The sequence below is a fragment of the Parambassis ranga genome, chromosome 1 (assembly GCF_900634625.1).
Source record: "Parambassis ranga chromosome 1, fParRan2.1, whole genome shotgun sequence".
NCBI classification, from domain to species: Eukaryota; Metazoa; Chordata; class Actinopteri; family Ambassidae; genus Parambassis; species Parambassis ranga.
Window position 1 is genome coordinate 22,485,626 of NC_041022.1, and position 22,653 is coordinate 22,508,278.

General features: G+C 43.0%; 2 protein-coding genes across 7 annotated transcripts; both read left to right on the top strand.

Moving 5' to 3' along the window:
- The first annotated feature begins 80 nt into the window (after positions 1 to 80).
- Positions 81 to 12,476, top strand: abcc10 (ATP-binding cassette, sub-family C (CFTR/MRP), member 10). Of its 3 annotated transcripts, none has more exons than XM_028410102.1 (22): positions 81 to 134; positions 777 to 990; positions 1,131 to 2,502; positions 2,641 to 2,868; positions 3,177 to 3,333; positions 3,455 to 3,600; positions 3,778 to 3,857; positions 4,046 to 4,217; positions 4,355 to 4,453; positions 4,832 to 5,021; positions 5,409 to 5,486; positions 5,659 to 5,847; positions 5,930 to 6,068; positions 6,169 to 6,361; positions 7,203 to 7,546; positions 7,626 to 7,795; positions 7,878 to 8,038; positions 8,459 to 8,712; positions 8,919 to 9,064; positions 9,395 to 9,492; positions 10,597 to 10,744; positions 10,917 to 12,476. In XM_028410102.1, the coding sequence occupies exons 2-22, from the start codon at positions 815 to 817 to the stop codon at positions 10,994 to 10,996; spliced, it is 4,620 nt and encodes a 1,539-aa protein (XP_028265903.1). In that variant the 5' UTR covers positions 81 to 134; positions 777 to 814; the 3' UTR covers positions 10,997 to 12,476. The 3 variants fall into 3 exon arrangements, with proteins under 3 accessions (XP_028265903.1, XP_028265886.1, XP_028265894.1); XM_028410085.1 differs by having other exon boundaries at positions 10,597 to 10,709; positions 10,806 to 12,476; XM_028410093.1 differs by lacking the exon at positions 81 to 134 and adding an exon at positions 460 to 655 and having other exon boundaries at positions 10,597 to 10,709; positions 10,806 to 12,476.
- Positions 12,477 to 12,875: 399 nt separating this feature from the next.
- Positions 12,876 to 21,887, top strand: LOC114438540 (neuroblast differentiation-associated protein AHNAK). 4 transcript variants are annotated; one of them, XM_028410001.1, is made up of 6 exons: positions 12,876 to 13,190; positions 14,372 to 14,425; positions 14,528 to 14,645; positions 14,852 to 15,021; positions 15,278 to 18,991; positions 19,049 to 21,887. In XM_028410001.1, exons 2-6 carry the CDS (start codon positions 14,423 to 14,425, stop codon positions 21,446 to 21,448), a joined length of 6,405 nt encoding a protein of 2,134 aa, XP_028265802.1. In that variant the 5' UTR covers positions 12,876 to 13,190; positions 14,372 to 14,422; the 3' UTR covers positions 21,449 to 21,887. The 4 variants fall into 4 exon arrangements, with proteins under 4 accessions (XP_028265802.1, XP_028265793.1, XP_028265785.1 ...); XM_028409992.1 differs by having other exon boundaries at positions 15,278 to 17,695; positions 17,753 to 21,887; XM_028410010.1 differs by having other exon boundaries at positions 12,877 to 13,190; positions 15,278 to 19,971; positions 20,338 to 21,887.
- Positions 21,888 to 22,653: the final 766 nt, after the last annotated feature.

The following is a 22,653-nucleotide window of genomic DNA, read 5'->3' on the forward strand; positions in this document are numbered from 1 at the left end:
GCGTCCTCCGAAGGATGCAGACCCTGAAATGGGACACAGCCTATGTTTGCAGGGGACGTTTATTTTGAAATGCATGTAGTAATTACGTCATCAACAATCGACAGACTTAATTCGTGTTGGCTACACGGGAGCCGGTAATTTTACTTTTTGTCTTATTTTAGCTTTGCAGTGACGAAATAATATATAGTTTGACATTCCGTTAGCTAAGCTAAAAGGTTATGCTCATTTGTTTACATTAGTAAGTGTCACAGGAAGCCTCTGCTAGATGCGTCTTTTGCGATTACGGCTCTTTTTGTTTTCGAACATAACATTGATTTGGCATCTCAAAAACATGTTAAAGTGCCTTCTAAAGTGCTGAAGGTTTGAGCACCTAACCCTAACCACAACCAGAAAACAGCACAGCAGCCAAAGAAACTTTCAGTAGCGTGGTGTTTCATGTTTACAGCTTCCTCAGTGTCAGTGCTGAGTAAATATTCTGAATTGCACCTTGCACTGATTGAGATGACCATGAACTCATCTTTGTATCAGAGCAGGCTAGAAGCAAATGTGAGGCATCTGTCTGACAGTTAGAGCTTGGTGGAAACTGGGTCATGCAGCAGGACAACGACCCAAAGCACAGCAGCACCTCTCCAACAGAATGTACTCGGCTATTTATGTAAACAGTTCTTCTAAATCTCCTACATATGGCTATAAAGTCTGTTCTCATCATGTTGTGTTGTATGATCACTCTCACAGCCTCACAACCTTACAGGTAACTGCTGATGTTTGTTCTACAGGTATTTTTTAGAAATATGGCAGTCAAATAGGAAGCGAGATGAGTGACTTTGGGCCAGCTGAGCTGGTCGCTGGCCTGTGTCATACAGACAGGGACAACCCTCTCCCTCTGTGGCAGAATGGACACATCAGCTCCTGTTTCAACCAGCTCATCCTCGGAGCCTTACCCCATGCAGCGATGGCAATTTTCAGTTCCTGCTATCTCAGCATGGCAAGGTAGGTCATGCAGAGATACAGCATCACTAACGCATACTCTTCTTTGCAGTTCAGTCTGTGTATATAGTACGTTCAGTGAAAGAGGCTTTTAATGTCTGGTAAACAGATTAAACTTGACTTGACATTTCTCCTCCCTCCAGGTGTAGCCTCCTCCAGACGTCTCCTCCATGTGGTTGGACGCTCAGGCTGCTGTCAGCTTTGTTAGCTGCATTGCTCTTCACTGCAGATGTCATCTTGGTGAGTGTCCTCCAGCTTGGGGACATGTACCTGGACATTCTCACTGACAGCTGTGCAATCCTTGCCTGGCTGGTGCACTTCAGCGCTATAGCAGTGTTGCAGAGGACAGCTGTTAGGAGGAGCAGAGGACCTCCCCTGCTCCTTGTCATGGTTCTTTTGTTAGTCCCCAACCTGGTCATCACCTTGATGATTTACTGTGACAACAAGGAATATTTAAACATAACAGAACCTCTCAAACTGGCACGATTTGTTCTCGCTACAGCCCGGACGCTCCCCTTTTTATTTTATCTCTTAGCATTTGCTTTTCCCTGCATCAGTGATGCAGGGTACACGTTGTATATTAATGCTGTGGATGGATCCCCACTCATCCCAGAGAGAACCCAGCCAGACACAGGTGAGATGGTGGCCGAGGATGGGAGCAGCTGTGTGTCTCGACTGTTCTACCTCTGGTTGAACCCACTCCTCAGACGAGGGCAGCAAGGTCAGCTGGAGAGACCTACTGATGTGTATCACCTTCCCTGGAAACTTCGGACAAGTGTAGTTTGTCGATATTTCCACCAGTGCTGGGAGGCCTGCCAAAGAGGGGCGGCAGTCCGAGACCGGGAGGATCAGTGGCCCAGGCCGGTCAGCAGAAACCTACTGAGTGGCACCTGGAGTTCACATTACCAGGAGGAAACACTGGACCTGGATGGTAAAGTAAAACTGTTGAAGGTGCTGCACAAGGCATTTGGGGTGCGTTACTACATCCTTGGTGTGCTGAAGGTGATTGTCAACATGTTGAGCTTCGCTGGTCCACTGCTCCTCAGCAGTCTAGTGAACTTTATGGAGGATAAGGAGGCACCGGTCAGCTGGGGTGTCTGGTGTGCCCTGGGACTGTTTGCTACAACCCTTCTATGCTCCGTTCTCCGGAATATATTTGACTTTGAGGTCTCCAAGGTGGCGCTGTCCGCACGTGCTGCTCTGGTGTCTGCTATCTATGGCAAAGCCCTGCGGGTCAGTGGCTGCAGCCTGGCTGGCTTTACTTTGGGAGAGGTTGTAAACTTAATGAGCACAGACACCGACCGCGTGGTCAACTTCTTCAGAAGTTTCCATGAGCTGTGGAGCATGCCCGTCCAGTTTTCTATCACTCTGTACTTGCTGTACGTACAGGTGGGAGTGGCTTTCCTCGGAGGACTGTGTGTGGCTCTGGTGCTTGTGCCTTTCAACAAGTTCCTGGCTTCACGCATCCTTAGCAACAACAAACACATGCTCGGGTGCAAGGATAACCGTGTAAAGGTGAGTCAACATCATGGCAGTAGCAATGATAATACTTTAAGAACAGGAGGAGATAGCAAGAACTGTAGCATCGTTTAGAAAACCATCAAGTAAAGAATCCAGACACTGTTGTCTAAAATATGCAGCTTTTTCCTCCAGTTAATGACAGAGATCCTTTTTGGCATTCGTGTCATCAAGTTCTACAACTGGGAGCCTCATTTCACCCAGAAGGTGGCTGACTGTCGTCAACAAGAGCTGTCCCACCTGAAGGCTATCAAGTACCTGGATGCCATGTGTGTTTACACCTGGGCTGCTCTGCCTGTGGTCATCTCCATCCTCACCTTTCTCACTTATGTGCTGCTAGGACACCAGCTGACTGCTGCCAAGGTAGAAACTCTAAACTGGGCTGAATCATTTTAGAGATTTTGGGTGGCTACACCAAAACTATTGTTAGAGTTAGAGTTAATACTAGGAATTATTCTCTGATTTGACACACAGCTCATCACGCTTTAAGAACTTTTTAATTACATAGCCGAAATTCACAAGTTGCTAAGCAGTCCTCTGGACTTTATTTGGATAAGTAGATAGTAACAGATGTTACTGGTTATTTAGCAAAGACTAACTTAGGAATTTATGATTTGAGTATATGTGCTATCTATATCGCTCTATATTTGTATTTGTCTCCTCTCTTGCAGGTGTTCACCACACTGGCCCTTGTGGGAATGTTGATCACTCCACTCAATGCTTTCCCCTGGGTGCTCAATGGCGTCCTGGAGGCCAAAGTGTCTTTGGAACGAACCCAGCGTTTCTTCGAACTGACCAACCAGGATCTGCAGGCGTACTACGCTCTGGGTAGGCTGCTGCTTTTGTTTATTCAGTGACCAGTGTAATGGTCATGAAATGTGAAATGCACAAGACGTCCTTTTTAAATTGTTTCATTTTCATTGAGCTGAAACATACTGCTTATTCGCAGTGTCTCCTGAGGATAGTCAAACATCAGTCCTGTTAAGTCAGGGGACATTTTCCTGGCAGGGGCCCAACAGTTTTGAGGGAGAAACTGAAACTGGGGCTGCAAAAGGAAGTCTGCAGCTGCACAGTCTCAACCTACATGTTAAAAAGGTAATTTACTTTCTTTCTGCATTTTGTTGCAGCCAGAATCAATTTAATTATAACTGAATTCAAATTTTAGAGATTTTACTTCAATGAATAAACCGATTGTTGAAAATGTTTTATGGTGAATATTGCAATGAATGTATGTGAGATCAGAGAAGCCTCATCGACATGTGTCTGCTGTAGGGCTCTCTGGTTGTTGTGGTGGGGAAGGTCGGCTGTGGAAAGAGCTCTTTACTGGCTGCACTCACCGGAGAACTCAACAGGTACGCTGCTTTTAAACTCAAAATATGATTGTATTGGGGAAAGTTAGGAGCTTACCTAATTATAAATATATGCAAAATACTTTTCTTCTTTATACATTAGATGATGCTTTTCATCCTGAACTTGAGCACTGACAAGCAGAGAGGAAATCCTTGGTTACAAGGCTCTGAGCTTTCTCTTTTCTCTGCAGGCTGAGTGGAGTGCTCTTCGTTACAGACAGAGAGGCTGGCTTCGGTCTGGCCTCTCAGGAGCCGTGGATCCAGCATGCATCAGTACGAGACAACATCCTGTTTGGAAAAGACTACGAAGCTGCTTTCTACCAGGCTGTGATTGAGGCCTGTGCACTCTCAGATGACCTCAATGTACGATCACATCACCATTCCTGCTGACCTAAAATTTAGGGACACACATTTTCTGTCACCCTCAGATGACATTATTTTCTTTGAATCAACACCACAGTAAGATTAAGTTTTCAGGTTTTCTGTTTCTGTGTCTGCAGGTTTTGCCAAATGGTGACAAGACAGAAGTGGGCGAGAATGGAGTGACTCTGAGCGGAGGACAGAAAGCCCGACTGGCCCTCGCCAGAGCTGTTTACATGGTCAGTCCTCTGCTCAGTCCAGCCATCTGCTTCAAGAAACAGAACAGAATAGAACAGAATAGACGTACTTCAGCAGCAATATACAGGCACTCTAATACTAAACATATATCTAAAGGTAAACAGAGTAAACATAGACACATATTTACAAGAACATAGAATATAAATTATATATACAATGCAGTTTTGCAGTTTTAAAAGCTAAATCTTGTGCAAAGTCCGTCAGTTACAACAATCAGAGTGTGATAATAACTCATCTCTGTGGCACAGAGATGAGTTATTATACAGTCTAATGCCGTGAAGCAGGAAAGATTGATGGGATTAAACAAACCTGTAATGTTTCAGTTTGAGAGATTCTGTTCTCCCACCTCTGGTCTACAGGACAAAGACATCTACCTCCTCGATGATCCTTTGGCAGCAGTTGATACAGATGTGGCCGAGCACCTGATGACGAAATGTATCATGGAGCTCCTTAGAGGAAAGACCAGAATCCTTTGCACACACCGCATAGAGTTCGTGGACGAAGCTGACCTGGTGGTTCTCATGGACAATGGAACTATTATCAGAACAGGTAGAATTATACAGATGTTTAGGGCTGACTTGTTTGGGTTACTGTAAAAAATAAATGTTGTCATTAAAGACATTACAAGCAAAACTATTGGCCTCTAATAGCATCATACAAAAACAGGAAATCTGTCAAGGGCTTCATGGCTCAGAATAGGCATTGTTTATACTGTGCACTGAGCTTCATTCTGTCTAATGTGTTTGTTTATATGTGGACTCCTTAAGTTTACCTTAGCGAAGTGCTGGCTATTCCCAGGACTGAGCTTTTCATGGAGTGTGCTTCATAAACAGGCTTATGCAGAGTGCTGTGTGATTTATTACAAAACTAGTTCATGTTGATGGGATGCTATTTATTTCTTTATAATTCCATCTGCACTGTTTCTTTGTGTTGCAGGCACGCCAGCAGAAATCCTCCCTCTGGTAGAGGCGGTGCCAAAAAAACGGAAGAATGAGCACAACATGAAAGAGAAAGGTGCGTTCTGAGCTTTTTAAGACAATTTATTCTATCAACACAAACTCAGTGACCTTTTCTCTCTCACCTCAGAAATCATGTGCGAAGTATTCAGCACAGTGTTATCTTTCATTCTGCTGTTTATTTATCAAATGTGTCGTTGCTGTGTGAAAATTTTTTTTCTGCTAAGCAGATGGCACAGAGCAGGATGAGGACGAGCAGGGTTCGCCTCCTGATCTGCACGTGGACGATGATCCTGATATGTTGGGGGCAGAGCAGAAGCAGGTGGGCGGACTGGCATGGAGAGTTTACCAGACCTACTGGGTGGCTGTGGGCCGAGTGCTGGCCATCTCCATCTTGCTTTCTCTGCTCCTCATGCAAGGTTTGGGCCCACTCTGCTTTTCTGAATGATCTGTGCACAGTGATGACCTCAAGAAACACTTCTGTTATTTTGTGTAACTTAGCATCTAAGAATGTGTCCGACTGGTGGCTGTCCCACTGGATCTCAGAGCTAAAAAACAATGGTTCCACCTGGACTAATGGTTCTTCCTCAGCTGCTTTCAGCTCACCACACCTGCTGCTTTTCTCCCCTGGTGGCCTAATGTGAGTCATCGAACCAGAAAAAAAAACAATGTGCCCGTCATATTTTCACAGTACACCAACAGCTCATTGACTAATATAATATTTCCATCTCCCCCTCTAGATCTCCTCTGCCTTCTGTGCAGACCGATCTCTCCAACAACACAAACTCAGATGTTAAGTTCTACTTAACAGTCTATGGCTCGATTGCCATGGCCAACACTGTCTTTACTGCCATCCGAGCCTTCCTCTATGCTTATGGAGGGATCTGTGCTGCCTCCGTTATCCACAACAGGCTGCTGGATCAGGTCCTTAAGGTGAGTCATCTAAGCTTTGAGCCCCAAGACACCTGTCAGACGACCTGGGCCATCAGTCAGAGCTAAACCAAGCTGGCCGAGTGTTTATCATGTTAAATAATACAAATAATACAGATTCAGTCCAGTGCCTGAAAGACTGCCAGCATGAAACGTGAGATTAGCATATGTGAGGATGTTAGTGAAACAGAGGAAGAATGTTCCCTCAGCTTGAAATGCCAATGGGAGTGTTCTGCTTGGTGTCTTCCAACATCTCTGGCATGCTTGGTTACAAGACCCATTATTCAACTCAACATTTCTGCCTGTAGCTCATTAGCTGATGGTTCTTGCCAGTCAAGCAACTGTTTTGGAATTCTGGCTGCTTAGTGTGTATAACGTTTTGCCAACATACCAACAAAAATATTTCTGGCCACTTGGGAGCAGCAGAAAAAAAGTCATAAACCAAACCAAACTCAAAGCCCTTTACAACTTTATTGCAGTTCTACAGGAACCCTCTAGAATGTGAATAATACATAATGACTAAGTTCCTAAACAATGTACTATTTACACATCCAGAAGGCACACATCATTATCATTAGTTTGAAGTGGTCTTATTCAGGTTTACCACAGTTCAGTCATCCCTTTAAATGATTCATTTTTTAATCAAAAGGCACAGCATTGTGTGCAAAATATTTGCAGGTTTCTGGCTGCTCTCTTGTCTTCAGTGTTTTTGAATTTTAAGACAACATAGAGTCTCAGAAATGAAGTATAAGAATATAGATAAACCTGTCCTGTCTGAGATTATACAGCATTTTGAATGATATAGGAGTTGAAGAATGTCTAACCGAAAGCATCGTTTCTCCAGGCCACTGTGACGTTCTTCGACACCACCCCTTTGGGCCGGATACTCAACCGTTTTTCCTCGGACCTGTACAGCGTGGACGACAGCCTGCCGTTTATTCTCAACATCCTGTTGGCCAACATTTTCAGTCTGCTGGGCATGCTGGTGGTGATAAGCTACGGCCTGCCCTGGGTCCTGGTGCCTCTGCTCCCCCTGGCTGTGCTCTACTACCGCACGCAGCACTTCTACAGACACACCTCAAGGGAGCTGAAGCGCTTGTGCAGCCTCACCCTGTCACCCGTCTACTCGCACTTCTCTGAGACTGTGACCGGGCTGGGCACTATCCGAGCCAGCGGCAGCTCTGCCAGGTTAGATATGACTCGATACGTACGGTCTATTTCCTGTTGATGTTCAGGATTTACAAGTGTCTGTTTGCTGTTGTGACAGGTTTGAGGAAGAGAGCGCCAGGCGCCTGGAGCAGAATCAGCGATGCCTGTTCCTTAGCAATGCCGCCATGCAGTGGCTGGACATCCGCCTGCAGCTGATTGGTGTTGCCGTGGTGACTGGTCTTGGGGTGATAGCTGTTGTTCAGCACCAGTTTAGTTCTGTTGATCCAGGTGAGATAACTTCTCAGTTTGTTAGTTTTGCTACTTGTAGTTTCTGTTCAGTGTGACTGTGTGTTTGTGTTTGTCCGGTCAGGTCTGGTGGGTCTGTCCCTGTCCTACGCTCTGTCCATCACAGCGCTGCTATCTGGCCTCATATTCAGCTTCACACAGACTGAAATGCAGCTGGTGAGCGTGGAGAGAACGGAGGAGTACTCCACTGGCCTGCCGACGGAGCCACAGCATCAGAGTGCACAGGTCAGACTGCTGCTGCACCAACCTTGTGTCTTGACTGTATCTCATAAATGGAACAGTATTGTATCGTTTGTGTTAATGCACACTTTGACGAAGAGCCAGATTCTTAATAGTAGGAAGATATTCATGGTTCTAACCAATCCAGAATTAATCTAAAAGAAGAAATCGAACATTCACAGTCAGAAGACTATGTCATAAAATGACCTCAATCTTTGGTATTCATAGGGATAGCAGTTGTCAACCACAATACAACAATTTGATTATAAATAAAAGCCATGAAATTTTGTCAGCAGTATAATTGTTAAGCATGCAGCTTTTATAAAAAACAGTGGTATGTTTTGCTCAGTGTTGTGTGACGGTGTCCTTTGATCAGAGTTTCACCTTCACTGTTTTTGCATTTCACGTCCTCTGTTTTGGCATCAGCTTCCCCCTGCATGGCCCGAGCATGGCTGGTTGGAGTTCCGCAACGTGGTGTTGACCTACAGGGATGGTCTTCCTAATGCCCTGGATGGAGTGAGCCTTGTGGTGCGGCCTGGGGAGAAAATAGGCATTGTGGGACGTACAGGCTCAGGGAAGTCCACCATGTTCCTGGCTCTGTTTCGAATGGTGGAGCTCAAGCAGGGCCAGATTCTCTTGGACCAGCTGGACATTAGCACTGTGGGTCTGGCTCAACTCAGGTAGGTGATTAGAATGAGAATGTTTTGGCTCTTAAAGATGTTTCAGCTCTTGGTCAAGAGGGTTTCTCAGTTCTAACTGACTGGTAGGGAGTTCCAGGTTTTATTTAATGCCCTCTGCAGGTGCTTGCTCACCCAAAACTCACTGATTTTTGCCATTTATTGCTGTCACAAGGTAAGACGTTGTGTGCTGTTGGCTCCCTCTGCAGGTTAAGGATGGCCATTATCCCACAGGACCCATTTCTGTTCAGCGGTACCATCAGGGAGAATCTGGACCCCTGCGGCCGACACCCAGACCAGCATCTGCTTGACGTCCTGGAGCAGTGCCACCTCAGCCCCGTGGTCTGCAGGATGGGTGAGGGTTATTAATGAAGTGAAAGAATGAGATCACACGGTGAATGAAGGATGAGTAGTGTGATGCTTTTCTGTGTTGAAACCACATGTCTGGAGTTCACTCCAGCCTTTGTTATTCCTGTTTGATCACATGGCTGTCATGTTCATGGAATCTAGTTCTAGTTCGCTCTTCTCCACTTCCTCTTTCATACCTTGTTAGTTGCACAATTCCACACCCAGCTTTTACCAAGAAGCTCAGACTGATGCATCAGGATGAATGGAGGTGCCTGAACCAGGCTGCCTCTGGTGTCTTATGTGTGTCATGTGTCCTGTGTCTGTGTGTGTATGTTAGGTGGTCTAGATGCTGTGGTGGGAGAGAGAGGAAAATCCTTCTCTGTGGGACAGAGACAGCTGCTGTGTCTGGCCAGAGCTCTGCTAACACAGGCCAAGGTGAGAGCTCAGCTCTGTTATTTTACAGTAAATGCAGCACAGATTGTGTCCAACCAATAACTGGGAAGTTATTTCACCTTAAAGCCACTAATGTGCCTGTATCAAAAGATGCCCTAAGATTCAGTATTTTATATAAAATATCCATCTATCCATCATCTGAACCCTGAAACACCCTGAGAACCTGTAGTTTGTGGTGTTACTTTTATTCCTGCACACCTTATATCAAAGCGTATAACTGTAAATTATTCTAAGTGCCATCAACCTGTTGAGTCATGACTCACACCTGGTTGATGAAGAATAACACATACTGAGCACCAACTGTCGGTTTGGTGACACTGATTGTTGATATAGTATAAAGCCTCCTGTATCTCTCGTCCTTAGTCGCACTGAATATTTTTAAATATGTTTGATTTCCCCTTTAAGATTGCATTGGTATGTGAGACAGTTCAACAAAGGTCAGAAAAAAAAACATAGGGGGCAAGAGGGGGCGATGTGTCGCAGGTTCCTGACCTGACATGAACTGTGGATGTTACTGTTACATGGCTTGTGCTGTAATCAGTCAGCTACCACTCCTGATTTTGCAGATCCTAACATTTATAAACTGTACTGCCATCTCTTACTAACCTGCTGTGCATTCATCCTGTTTGATGTATTGTAGTTGTGAACTTGACACTCCTTGATGTGTTTAAAAGCAGACAGACTGTGTGTGCTGAGGAAGGCGTTGACCAGAGCTTTTGTGCCTCTGCATTAGAGGAAAGAACAGACACAAAGAACAGATACTCATAATGCAATCCACTTATTCTGATTGCTCCAAAACGTAACCCAAAACTGCAAAAGCTGTATTTTTTCAACATTCTCTCAGTAATAAATAAACTTGTATTATATCTAGTGAGGCTTTAACACACACGTGCTCGTTGACGTTGTTTAGTACAGCCAACCCTGCAGCATAGCATAGTCTGCTGCTATGTATGTATGTATATAAGACTTTTTCCTGTATGTATAGCATTTATTATTTGATATATGCTGATATCACAACTTAATTTCTCTACAGGAAGTGATGAAGTAAATCTTAATCTTAATCTAAATATATTTCCCATCATGTAGTTACTGTGTATTGATGAAGCCACAGCCAGCGTGGACCAGAAGACAGACAAACTCCTGCAGCAGACCATCAGAGAAAAGTTTCAGGACAAGACTGTGCTCACTATTGCCCACAGGTTCCATTTCTTCCTGAATCACACACCTTTGAAATGTAAATGTTTGAATTCCATTTTTAATATGATCTTTTTTTGTGCACATGTTTGCGTCATCAGGATCAACACCATCCTGGACTGTGACCGGGTGCTTGTGATGCATGCTGGGAAGGTGGTGGAGTTTGACACTCCTGCTGCTCTTTGCCAAACTGACAACTCCATCTTTCACAGACTGGTTGGTGATCAAGGGGAGTGAGGTGACCAATACAGACCAGGTGGAGGCAAGAGCTGACGGCATCATCCTGATTTAAAACACTTCTTCCACAAGGGATCCTCTGAACAGACACAGGGAAACCTACAGTTCCCTTTAATTTGTTTCCTGATGATCTGGTTTGGGAAACATTTTAAATGTGAATCAGTGTGTTTGTATCTTTGAATTACTTGTTACTATATTTTATATTTAAATGTCATCCATCATTTTCTGTGGTCTTTGTTGATACTGTGGTTTGTGTGCGTCTATTTAAGGGCTCCATCATTTTTCCCAGGATGCACTGGAAGCACAGACCCAGTCACATTTTCAACCTGCATTTGCACTTAATATTTTGAATAATTATATAACATGAAAAGTGCATATACTGGTGGCTGCTGCTTCTACAAATATTTTGGGATGGCTTGACTTTCTCTGCATCTGAACATCTTCAGCTTCTGTTCTTTATGACTCACTGTGGCTCTTAAAATGCCAGAGCACAGTGGACGGAGGGCTCAGGTGCCACTGACATCTTAAATATTATGGGTTATGGGTTAGGAAGAAGCCACATAACATGAGCCTGTAAGTACACAACAGCAAAAAACAGATCCACCTGTTAAAATAACTTCTGTTGTGGTTCTTTAGGATTTAGGTGAAACAAATGAGACACATCAACTTTCATTTGTCAAATAAAGTGAACGGGGAGTTTGCATTAGTCCAGGAGCTCAGGCTGCAGATTATTTAGTAAAAATATGAACATAGTTTGGTGTCATGCTTTTGTTTTGAAGTCCAAAGTTTCAGTCCTACTTTTTTGTTGATAGAAATGATGTTTACATCTGTACGGTGATATTTAAGGAGCTGCTGAGGATGTGATTTAAAATAATTACATCATACTTTTTCCACCCAGCATCAGTTGGTTAAATTTTATACTGATAAAAATTCAAATTACAGTATTTAATATATTTTTTTATGCTTTCTCTGTTGTACTGTTATGTGGTTATTTTCTTGGGTTTTTCGGTTTCTGTTTTAATGAAAAACTGCTACACTATACAAAAAGTTTTTATATAACCAGAGGGAATTTTATGTGGCTAATCTCTATGTTCTTTACTCAGCATCACTGAGCATTAAAACAGGTCAGTCTTACTGCAGATGGAATGTCAAAGGTGATGCATTTTACTTAGTTTGACTTTGTTTACATGTTGGTGACACTGATCATCATGTTTGTTGAAATGATGTCAGAAGTTGTTGATTTTACTGTGATGTAAAAGGATGAAGAGCAGTAAATTGTCACATTGTGAACCTGAAATGAAATGTTTCATTGTGAAAGTGGACAGAGATGAAGAGTCAATGAATCCATTAGTAATGACAGCTGCTGATGTGAAGTCTGAATGATGTTTGGATACAGATGTTAACAGAGAGTTCTTACTGAACTGTACTTCTGATGTGATTTTACCATTTTGAGAGAATATGTCCTTGTTGTTTTTATTTTTGTCAACTTTATTCAAGTGTTTTTTGATAATAAATCTTTAATGGATTATTAAAAACTGGTCCATTGGTTGCAAACAATCATGTCCCTCTTGTTAAATGTCACCTGGCTCACCTGAGAACTGTGTTGTTCTTGCCTAACATCAGAGCCTGTTTGGCGCTGCAGCTGTGCCTTTCCAGGTAGGATTATATAATAACTGAACCCAACTCTTTTCTTCTCATCCAGGTTTCACACAGACGCCAGTCTTTGTGACCAACATGTGACTGTAATCAGAGTGACTCACCCAGTGAACGCCTGCCGCTCCCTTGGCTCAGGTCAGCATTTTTCTCATGCACTTATCATGTTGTCGGGGGGAGCGTTTGGTTTTTGTGTTTTTGTTCTGTTTCAGTCTTTGAAAGTCAGGAATGATGCTGGCTTAATGTGTGTGTGTGTGAGTGTACTGAAAGGTGTCGATGACATGAGGAAAAGCGGGTCACATGTTGATGGGCGACCCTTGTCTGCTGTGGTGTGTGTTTTTGTTTGTATGCACATGACCCTCAGACGTGTGGTAGTCAGGGTGTGTTTGTACGAGGGTGTGTGATGTGAGCGCGGGTTTGTGTCTGTTGACAGTTAATGGAGGCAGGACGTAAAAGGTGGAACCTGTTTGTCTGCTTTATGTTGGAGTATTGGTCTACCTGACAGGCGTGCTCTCCTCATTCACAGCCTGCAGAGCAGACAGAATGGAGATGAAGACACAGGTGTCAACTAAAACAACGGTCTGAGGGATCCCGAGGTCAGTTTCACTTCTTAACTCTACCTATCAGTGGTCTGCTTCATGCTGAGGGGTGCAGGGTCTTCTAGCTGCAGGATTTTAGCCTCAGTAGCCACCACAGAGGAAGTTTCTGTCATGCCTTCACACTGTCAGCTGTTTTACTCTCAGGTCTTGGTATGTAGTATTCAACTAGCCCCCAGTCTTGTATGTGCTGCACACAAATGTCAATGCTGATGTGGCAAAAACAGTTTTTGGTAAAGTACCAGCTCTGCTGTCCCTTTGTAAATGAACATTTCCATTTTTATAACTGAAGGCGTATGCACTTTGTCTGACCTGTAAAATGTTTAATATGTAACTTAGTAGTAAATCAGCAGCTTTCTTTACTCACGTGGCATTTAAAGCTAAATGCCAAAAACATCTGATGTCACTTTGCAATGTTAAATTCTGTGGCAGAGATGTATGTCCACAGCCCAACAGCATAAATAAATAATATACATTTCAGCATTGTTTAGTGTTCTTGGTATCGCATAAATAATGAACTAAATGAATATTTTGTGTTATTTTAGTCTAGATCATATAGTAAACAGTGGCTGTATTGTGGCCCATTGAATCATACACATGTAGGATGAATATCAGTTGTTGCATCACCACAGAATTGATGTCTTACCTGTCGTACAGTGGAGTTGTGATGTGGTCTCATTCTCTCTTCTCTGCACATTGTCTCACGTGTGGCTTTCTAGAACAGAGTGTGTCAGATACACAGAAGGGCATCAAGTGCTCAGCCAGAATTTCTGGATTAGAAAGCAGAGGGTGCGGCCGCTTGTGTGCTTGCAAAAAGGAAGTACCAAAAAGCAGAGCACTCGTTTGCTGCACTCCTGATAAACCTGTTCTTGGTTTTTCCTTAATGATGATCCAACAGCCCCAAGGCCATAACTCAGATACCTGAGTGATGCAGGTCTTGGGTGGCTTAAAGTACATACAGCACAGTAACAACACAGACCACAGGGCATGAGTTCATAATATTTAGGAGGTAGAAAGAAGTCAATGAATACATACATGTTCTTATGCTTTAATATTTTGTAGGAGTATGAATTTATTTATAAACCCTTTTTATGATGTATAAATGTTCCTTTTTACCAGCTTCTGTTAATTATGTCTTATTATTATGTCAGATTTACGAACTGTTTCATTTTCTCCTGTAGGCTTAGACAAACTGGAGTCTTCAGTGCCACAGTGACAGAAATACAAACATCATGGTATTTATTTTTTAGTTCTTTGTAAAATAGTTATAATATAAGATGTTAAGTTTAAGTTAAGTTTGTCTATGTTAAAACACCTTATAATGTGTTTGGTTGCAGCTGTCACACCGCAGGGGAAGAAGCCTCTCTGAGGCCCTGACCCTGGAACAGTCAGAGGAGGGGGGGCTGATCATCTCCAGTATCAATAGCGCCTCATCCAACCAGGGACTAAAGGAAGGTATGAGTCATGACTGTTGAAGCTTTTTTCTATATTACTTTTACTCTCCTGCATCTGACTAATCATAATATTCCCACTGTAAAGTATTTTAAAGTCAGTGTCAGGGTCACCGTTTGATTGCCTTTAAGGAGATACTACTGTATGATGAGACTACGGTATGTTCTGAAGTTATTATTTTGTTATAATACATAAGGTATCTTTTTCAGGGGATGAAATTTTGGGGGCAGCAATCAATTTTGATCAATTGTCCAAGGAGGAGGTGATGAATGTACTGAAGCTGATGGAGCCATTTGATCAAAAAGTCCAAGTCCTCACTCGGAGCAATCTAAGCAAGAGCCTCGAAAATCTGGACCAGTGTGTAAAAACTCCAGAGACGGTTGGTGGAATATATGTGCTTAATTCAGTCTAAATCAATGGATTAGTGAAATAAGGATTTACCTGAAAGGCATGCTGCGATGGCCCATAAAAACATACATTTATTCATGTTTAATGCATGTTGCAGAAAAAAGAAAGGTTGTTAGTAAGTTTGTTTACAGTCTTTCTGCTACAATTTACATGTACTGTCATAATAACAAAACTGATCCCCACCTCAAATAGACACATTCCAACCACATTGTTACATACATTTCTAGATGCTGAAGGAGTCCTACAACAAACTGTACAATGGCAAGATAAAGAAGTTCATGAGAGATGACGTGAGTGATGCTGAAGAGGACCGTGTCAACCTGAAACATGAAGCAGGCTTGCCTCGTCTTGGAGTTGACTTTGGACTTCTGAAACCCAAGAGTAAATCTGATTTACAACCTTCTGCTGTTGAGGTGAAAGATGGCAACAATCTGAACCTTCCGCCTTTAGGTCTCGGCTTGAATGGGACTACTTCAGGTGAAGCTCAGATACCCAGACTGAAACTTGATGATACAAGTCCACAGCTTAACAATCCAAACTTCCAGGTTCCAGGGAAATTACCAGAGGGTACAAATCTCAATGCCACAGTTGGTGTGCCACTACCAAACACTGGTCTCTCAGGGCCTTCTTTAAGTGGTCCAGAATGTGACTCCAAGACAGCAGCTGTAGAAATCCCAGACATTCCCTCAGGTAAGCTCAGTATCAAGTCCAAGAGACTAAAAAGCCCAGCTCTAAATCTAGATGATCCTTCCAGTTATGTAGAATCACCCAAGCTTAGGCTGTCTGGGAGATCCCCTAACTTAGACCTAGAAATGCCAGATAATAATGGATTACCACTGGATGTGAAAGGGGCAGATATAGACATGTCTGTAGGTGGAGTCAAAGTGCCACATAAGAAGCCAAGGATTTCTCTTAAGTCTCCAGATTTAGATATGGATGCTCCTGGTGGGTTCACATTTCCCAAATTTGGATTCTCTGACAAAGGTGAAGCTGATGTCAAAACGCCTGATGTAAGCCTTGAAACACCAAAGATAAAAGCACCTGACCTAACTCTACCCAAGGCTGACCTAAAAGGACCAAATTTGACCACTGACATTGACAATAAAGGCCCGTCCATTAAGGGTTCTAAGTTTGCAATGCCTAAATTTGACTTACCAGACATCAAGGTTCCAGCTTGGAATGGAGACTTGGAGGGACCGGATGTGCACCTGGTAGCACCAGAACTCAAAACTGGAATTGCACACCCTGATTTAAATGTGCCACCAGGTCCAATGCTGAAAGGGCTTGAGGGTGGGCTAAAAACTCCAGACCTTGATCTATCACCCCCCCAATTGAAAGGATCTATCAATTACCCAGATATGCCTGATGTAGACCTACATAAACCCAAACTAAATCTTTCTGCCCCTGATGCAAACTTACATATGCCCTCGGGTAAAATCCAGATGCCAAAATTTAACTTTTCAGGCACACTGCCAAAGGGACCAAATCTAGACACAAACACAGATCTGAAGTCACCAGATTTGAGTCTAAAAGCTCCAAAGATAAAAGGTGGAATTAATGCTCCAGACATGGACTTGTCAAACATGGACCTTAAAGCTCCAAAGTTAGATGTGAACGCTCCAGATGTCAACATTGGCTCTCCCAAAACAAAGCTCAAGTTTCCTAAATTCAAGATGCCTAAATTTAGTCTTTCGGGCCCAAAGGGACCTGAGATAGATGGCAGTTTAAATGGACCAGACATCAATATAAATGCACCCAAACTCAACCTCAAAACTCCCAAAGCTGATCTTGAGATGCCAGACATGGACATATCTGGTCCATCTGGGAAACTGAAAAAGCCAAACCTGAACCTGCCTGGTTTAGGGCTCTCGGGTGCAAAGTTAGATGGTCCTAACTTGGACCTCAAATCACCTGACTTAGATTTCTCTGGTCCCAGTCTCGGTGGTGGACTAAAGACACCAGATATCAACATGCCAAAGGTTGACCTTAAAAGCCCTAAAATGGACCTCAACAGCCCAAAACTCAACTTAGACATGCCATCAGGCAAACTGAAAATGCCTAAAGTTAATCTTTCAGGTGCTTTACCAAAGGGACCAAATCTGGATCTAAATGCAGATCTGAAGTCACCAGATTTGAGTCTAAAAGCTCCAAAGATAAAAGGTGGAATTGATGCTCCAGAACTGAACTTGCCAAAAATGGATCTTAAAGCTCCAAAGTTAGATGTGAACGCTCCAGATGTCAACATTGGCTCTCCCAAAACAAAGCTCAAGTTTCCTAAATTCAAGATGCCTAAATTTAGTCTTTCGGGCCCAAAGGGACCTGAGATAGATGGCAGTTTAGATGGACCAGACATTGATATAAATGCACCCAAACTCAATCTCAAAACTCCCAAAGCTGATCTTGAGATGCCAGACATGGACATATCTGGTCCATCTGGGAAATTCAAGAAGCCAAACCTGAACCTGCCTAATTTAGGGCTCCCTGGTGCAAAGTTAGATGGTCCTAACTTAGACCTCAAATCACCTGACCTAAATCTCTCTGGTCCCAGCCTCAGTGGTGGACTAAAAGCACCAGATATAAACATGCCAAAGGTTGACCTCAAAGGCCCAAATGCTAACTTAGACATGCCATCAGGCAAACTGAAAATGCCAGATCTTCATGGTCCAGACTGGGATGTCAGCGCTCCTTCTGGCAAATTGAAAATGCCTAAAGTTAATCTTTCAGGTGCTTTACCAAAGGGACCAAATCTGGATCTAAATGCAGATCTGAAGTCACCAGATTTGAGTCTAAAAGCTCCAAAGATAAAAGGTGGAATTGATGCTCCAGAACTGAACTTGCCAAAAATGGATCTTAAAGCTCCAAAGTTAGATGTGAACGCTCCAGATGTCAACATTGGCTCTCCCAAAACAAAGCTCAAGTTTCCTAAATTCAAGATGCCTAAATTTAGTCTTTCGGGCCCAAAGGGACCTGAGATAGATGGCAGTTTAGATGGACCAGACATTGATATAAATGCACCCAAACTCAATCTCAAAACTCCCAAAGCTGATCTTGAGATGCCAGACATGGACATATCTGGTCCATCTGGGAAATTCAAGAAGCCAAACCTGAACCTGCCTAATTTAGGGCTCCCTGGTGCAAAGTTAGATGGTCCTAACTTAGACCTCAAATCACCTGACCTAAATCTCTCTGGTCCCAGCCTCAGTGGTGGACTAAAAGCACCAGATATAAACATGCCAAAGGTTGACCTCAAAGGCCCAAATGCTAACTTAGACATGCCATCAGGCAAACTGAAAATGCCAGATCTTCATGGTCCAGACTGGGATGTCAGCGCTCCTTCTGGCAAATTGAAAATGCATAAAGTTAATCTTTCAGGTGCTTTACCAAAGGGACCAAATCTGGATCTAAATGCAGATCTGAAGTCACCAGATTTGAGTCTAAAAGCTCCAAAGATAAAAGGTGGAATTGATGCTCCAAACCTAAACTTGCCAAAAATGGATCTTAAAGCTCCAAAGTTAGATGTGAACGCTCCAGATGTCAACATTGGCTCTCCCAAAACAAAGCTCAAGTTTCCTAAATTCAAGATGCCTAAATTTAGTCTTTCGGGCCCAAAGGGACCTGAGATAGATGGCAGTTTAGATGGACCAGACATTGATATAAATGCACCCAAACTCAATCTCAAAACTCCCAAAGCTGATCTTGAGATGCCAGACATGGACATATCTGGTCCATCTGGGAAATTCAAGAAGCCAAACCTGAACCTGCCTGGTTTAGGGCTCTCTGGTGCAAAGTTAGATGGTCCTAACTTAGACCTCAAATCACCTGACCTAAATCTCTCTGGTCCCAGCCTCAGTGGTGGACTAAAAGCACCAGATATAAACATGCCAAAGGTTGACCTCAAAGGCCCAAATGCTAACTTAGACATGCCATCAGGCAAACTGAAAATGCCAGATCTTCATGGTCCAGACTGGGATGTCAGTGCTCCTTCTGGCAAATTGAAAATGCCTAAAGTTAATCTTTCAGGTGCTTTACCAAAGGGACCAAATCTGGATCTAAATGCAGATCTGAAGTCACCAGATTTGAGTCTAAAAGCTCCAAAGATAAAAGGTGGAATTGATGCTCCAAACCTAAACTTGCCAAAAATGGATCTTAAAGCTCCAAAGTTAGATGTGAACACTCCAGATGTCAACATTGGCTCTCCCAAAACAAAGCTCAAGTTTCCTAAATTCAAGATGCCTAAATTTAGTCTTTCGGGCCCAAAGGGACCTGAGATAGATGGCAGTTTAGATGGACCAGACATTGATATAAATGCACCCAAACTCAATCTCAAAACTCCCAAAGCTGATCTTGAGATGCCAGACATAGACATATCTGGTCCATCTGGGAAATTCAAGAAGCCAAACCTGAACCTGCCTGGTTTAGGGCTCTCTGGTGCAAAGTTAGATGGTCCTAACTTAGACCTCAAATCACCTGACCTAAATCTCTCTGGTCCCAGTCTCGGTGGTGGACTAAAGACACCAGATTTAAACATGCCAAAGGTTGACCTTAAAAGCCCCAAAATGGACCTCAACAGCCCAAAACTCAACTTAGACATGCCATCAGGCAAACTGAAAATGCCTAAATTTAACCTTTCAGGTGCTTTGCCAAAGGGACCAAATCTGGACGTAAATGCAGATCTGAAGTCACCAGATTTGAGCCTGAAAGCTCCAAAGATAAAAGGTGGAATTGATGCTCCAGACCTGGACTTGCCAAACATGGACCTTAAAACTCCAAAGTTAGATGTGAATGCTCCAGATATCAACATTGGCTCACCTAAAGCAAAGATGAAAATGCCTAAATTCAAAATGCCTAAAGTTAGTCTACCAAACCTTAAAGGTCCAGAGATTGATGGCAGCTTAAATGTTCCAGACGTTGACATCAATGCACCAAAGGTCCATGTCAAAGGTTCGAAAAATGGTTTTGAAATGCCAGATGTTGATTTTGGCAGCCCATCAGGAAAATTGAAAACACCACATCTGAAATTAAATTCAGACCTAAAAACTCCAGATTTGAGTCTCAGTGCTCCAAAGATAAAAGGTGGATTTGAGGCCCCTAAACTGGCTTCTCCAAAGGTGGACATCAAAGCTCCCAGGTTAGATGTGAACCATCCAGATGCCAACATTTCTTTTCCTGATGCAGAGTTCAAAAAGCCGAAAATGCCAAAATGCCCCAATGTTTCCATAAGTCCAGATCTACAAGGGCCTGATCTGAGTATTCCAAATTTAGATATTAATAGTCCAAAGTTAAAAATGCCAAGTTTACACGCACAAGACCTTAGTCTCTCTGGACCCAAAGTAAAAACACCAGACATGAACCTCTCAGGACCTAAGCTAAAAGGTTTAAGCATGCCAGGTTTAAAATTCCCAGATGCCAATATCAAAGGTCCCAAGCTAGACCTCAGTGCCAAACATCCAGATCTGGAATTAAGTGGTGATATAGGAGAACCTAAAATGACTGACTTCACAGGCCCCCAAGTGAAGGACATAAGAGGTCCAGATGTTGACATGTATGTTTCCTCAGGAAGCTTCCATTCTCCTCAGGCTGACCTTGATTTGGCAGACAAAAAAACCAAACTGCCATCTTTTAAGCTGCCTCAGTTCGGAAACCCAGATCTTAGTGGGGTCGGGTCTGATATGGACTTTGGTGCATCTCTTAGGCCAAAGAATGTTGACATTTCTCCACCAAATGCTAAACTGAGCATGAAGCCAGCAGATTTAAAGGGAAATATCACAGGTCCAAGGGTTAGTGCTCCAAATGTAGACCTCAGCATGCCCAAGGCTGCTATACACAATCCGCAGCTGCATCTGAAATCTCAGGATCTTAACATAGATGATCCTTCGGGGAAGTTCAAGAAACCTTCATATAAGAGCCGCAAATCAGATATAACCGGTGTGAACATGAAAACACCTGATCTGGATATAGATGGTGATGTCAGACTTCGTCAAACTGAAAGAAGGTCACCTAGAACTAAAGCAAGGTCCAGCTACCCTGTGGTGGATGGTGATCTAGACCATCGTATCGACTTAAATCGATCAGATCTCAACATTGACGATTTCACAGGAAAAGATCATGTGCTTAGGGCCAGGGGTTCAACACTGGACCTCCAGACACCACGGATTCATGGACAGACACCCTCACTTTCAGGAGTCCTCTTTAATACAAGGGACCCCAGAAACAGCAGAAAAAACCCATCTGCAGACAACGAAAGGTCAAAAGCAAGAGAGGCACAAAATCAAAAGTTGCCAAACCGTAAATATAACACTCTCGGAAGGCACAACTTTCATCCAGGAAACTTCGACCTTGAAGTTCCAGGTGAAAATGACCTAAAAGGTTCAACCTTTTTTTTCTCTAACCTTGTATAGCTTTCTTAGGAACCCATGTTTCCTACTCCCTTTTTTATGGGGTTAATTAATTGTTACCTTGTTTTGAGTGTTACAATTAGGCTAAAGTCTTATTTTGTGCATAATACCTCTCCTGTAAATTTGCAGGGACACACATTTTTATTACAGTGTAACAATCATGCACTTGTTTTATAAAGTAGGTTAAATGTTTATTTTTTTCATCTTTTATTATTTTCCTTTTTTTTACTGTTTACCTGTATGTAAATTATGGCACAGAGGCTCCAAATGAAGACTAGGGAAATGAAATTTGTATATCTAATATACCATTATCAACCACTAGTAAGTAAAGCAAAGTTGTTCATATTTTTGTATTACCGTACATTGTATATCAGATCTTTTAAATGTCTGTCGTTTTTTTAATGTGTATACTACCGGTTAATAAAGTGTTTATTGAAGCTGACAGCTGTTCACTCCACACCTGTGGATCCTCAGCCAATCATTGCTGTAAGGTCTAATATGCCAGCTCCTCACCTCTGTCTCAGCCAATCCACCAGCTTACCCGTGCTGTAGTGTACTTGGGCTGAGTGTCCGTGTTGGTATGTTTTTGTGAGTTTGCCTGATCCTGTTCCTCAGTTCCTGCCTCAGGCCCAGCTCCCCTCCTCCTTTGTGATCATTGTAAAAAATTAGTTTTTTGGGTCTCCCCATGACTAGTAATCCTCATTTGGAGTTCAGAGTTTGGGTTCAGTAACTGTCAGTGACAGAGATGCTGGCAGGCCGGTAACATCATTGGGCAGCACCTGCAGACTCAGTGAGGAACAGGAGCTCACTGAACAATCTGCTCTCCATCATGGACAATTCATCCCTCCCCCTCCACAGCACACTGCAGAGACAGCAGAGCTCATTCTCACATACACTCATCCAGCTCTGCTGATCAGTGTAGGAAATCATTCCCCTGTTCACCATAACACTAAGCTCACGCTACTGTCATTCAGTCTGTCTTTTACTTTATTCTTATACTGTTGAGGCTGCTGAGGTAACATAATTCCACTTGTTGGATAAACAGATATATGATATCAGAACACACACAAATATAAGGGAAACATCACTTTCCTAAAACTTAACATTGTTCATTTTGATAGAACCAAGTGTATTCTGCTGTTACATTGGATACATTATCTGCTGCATGAGCGATCACTGCAATTAATGATACACCTTTGTGTATGAAA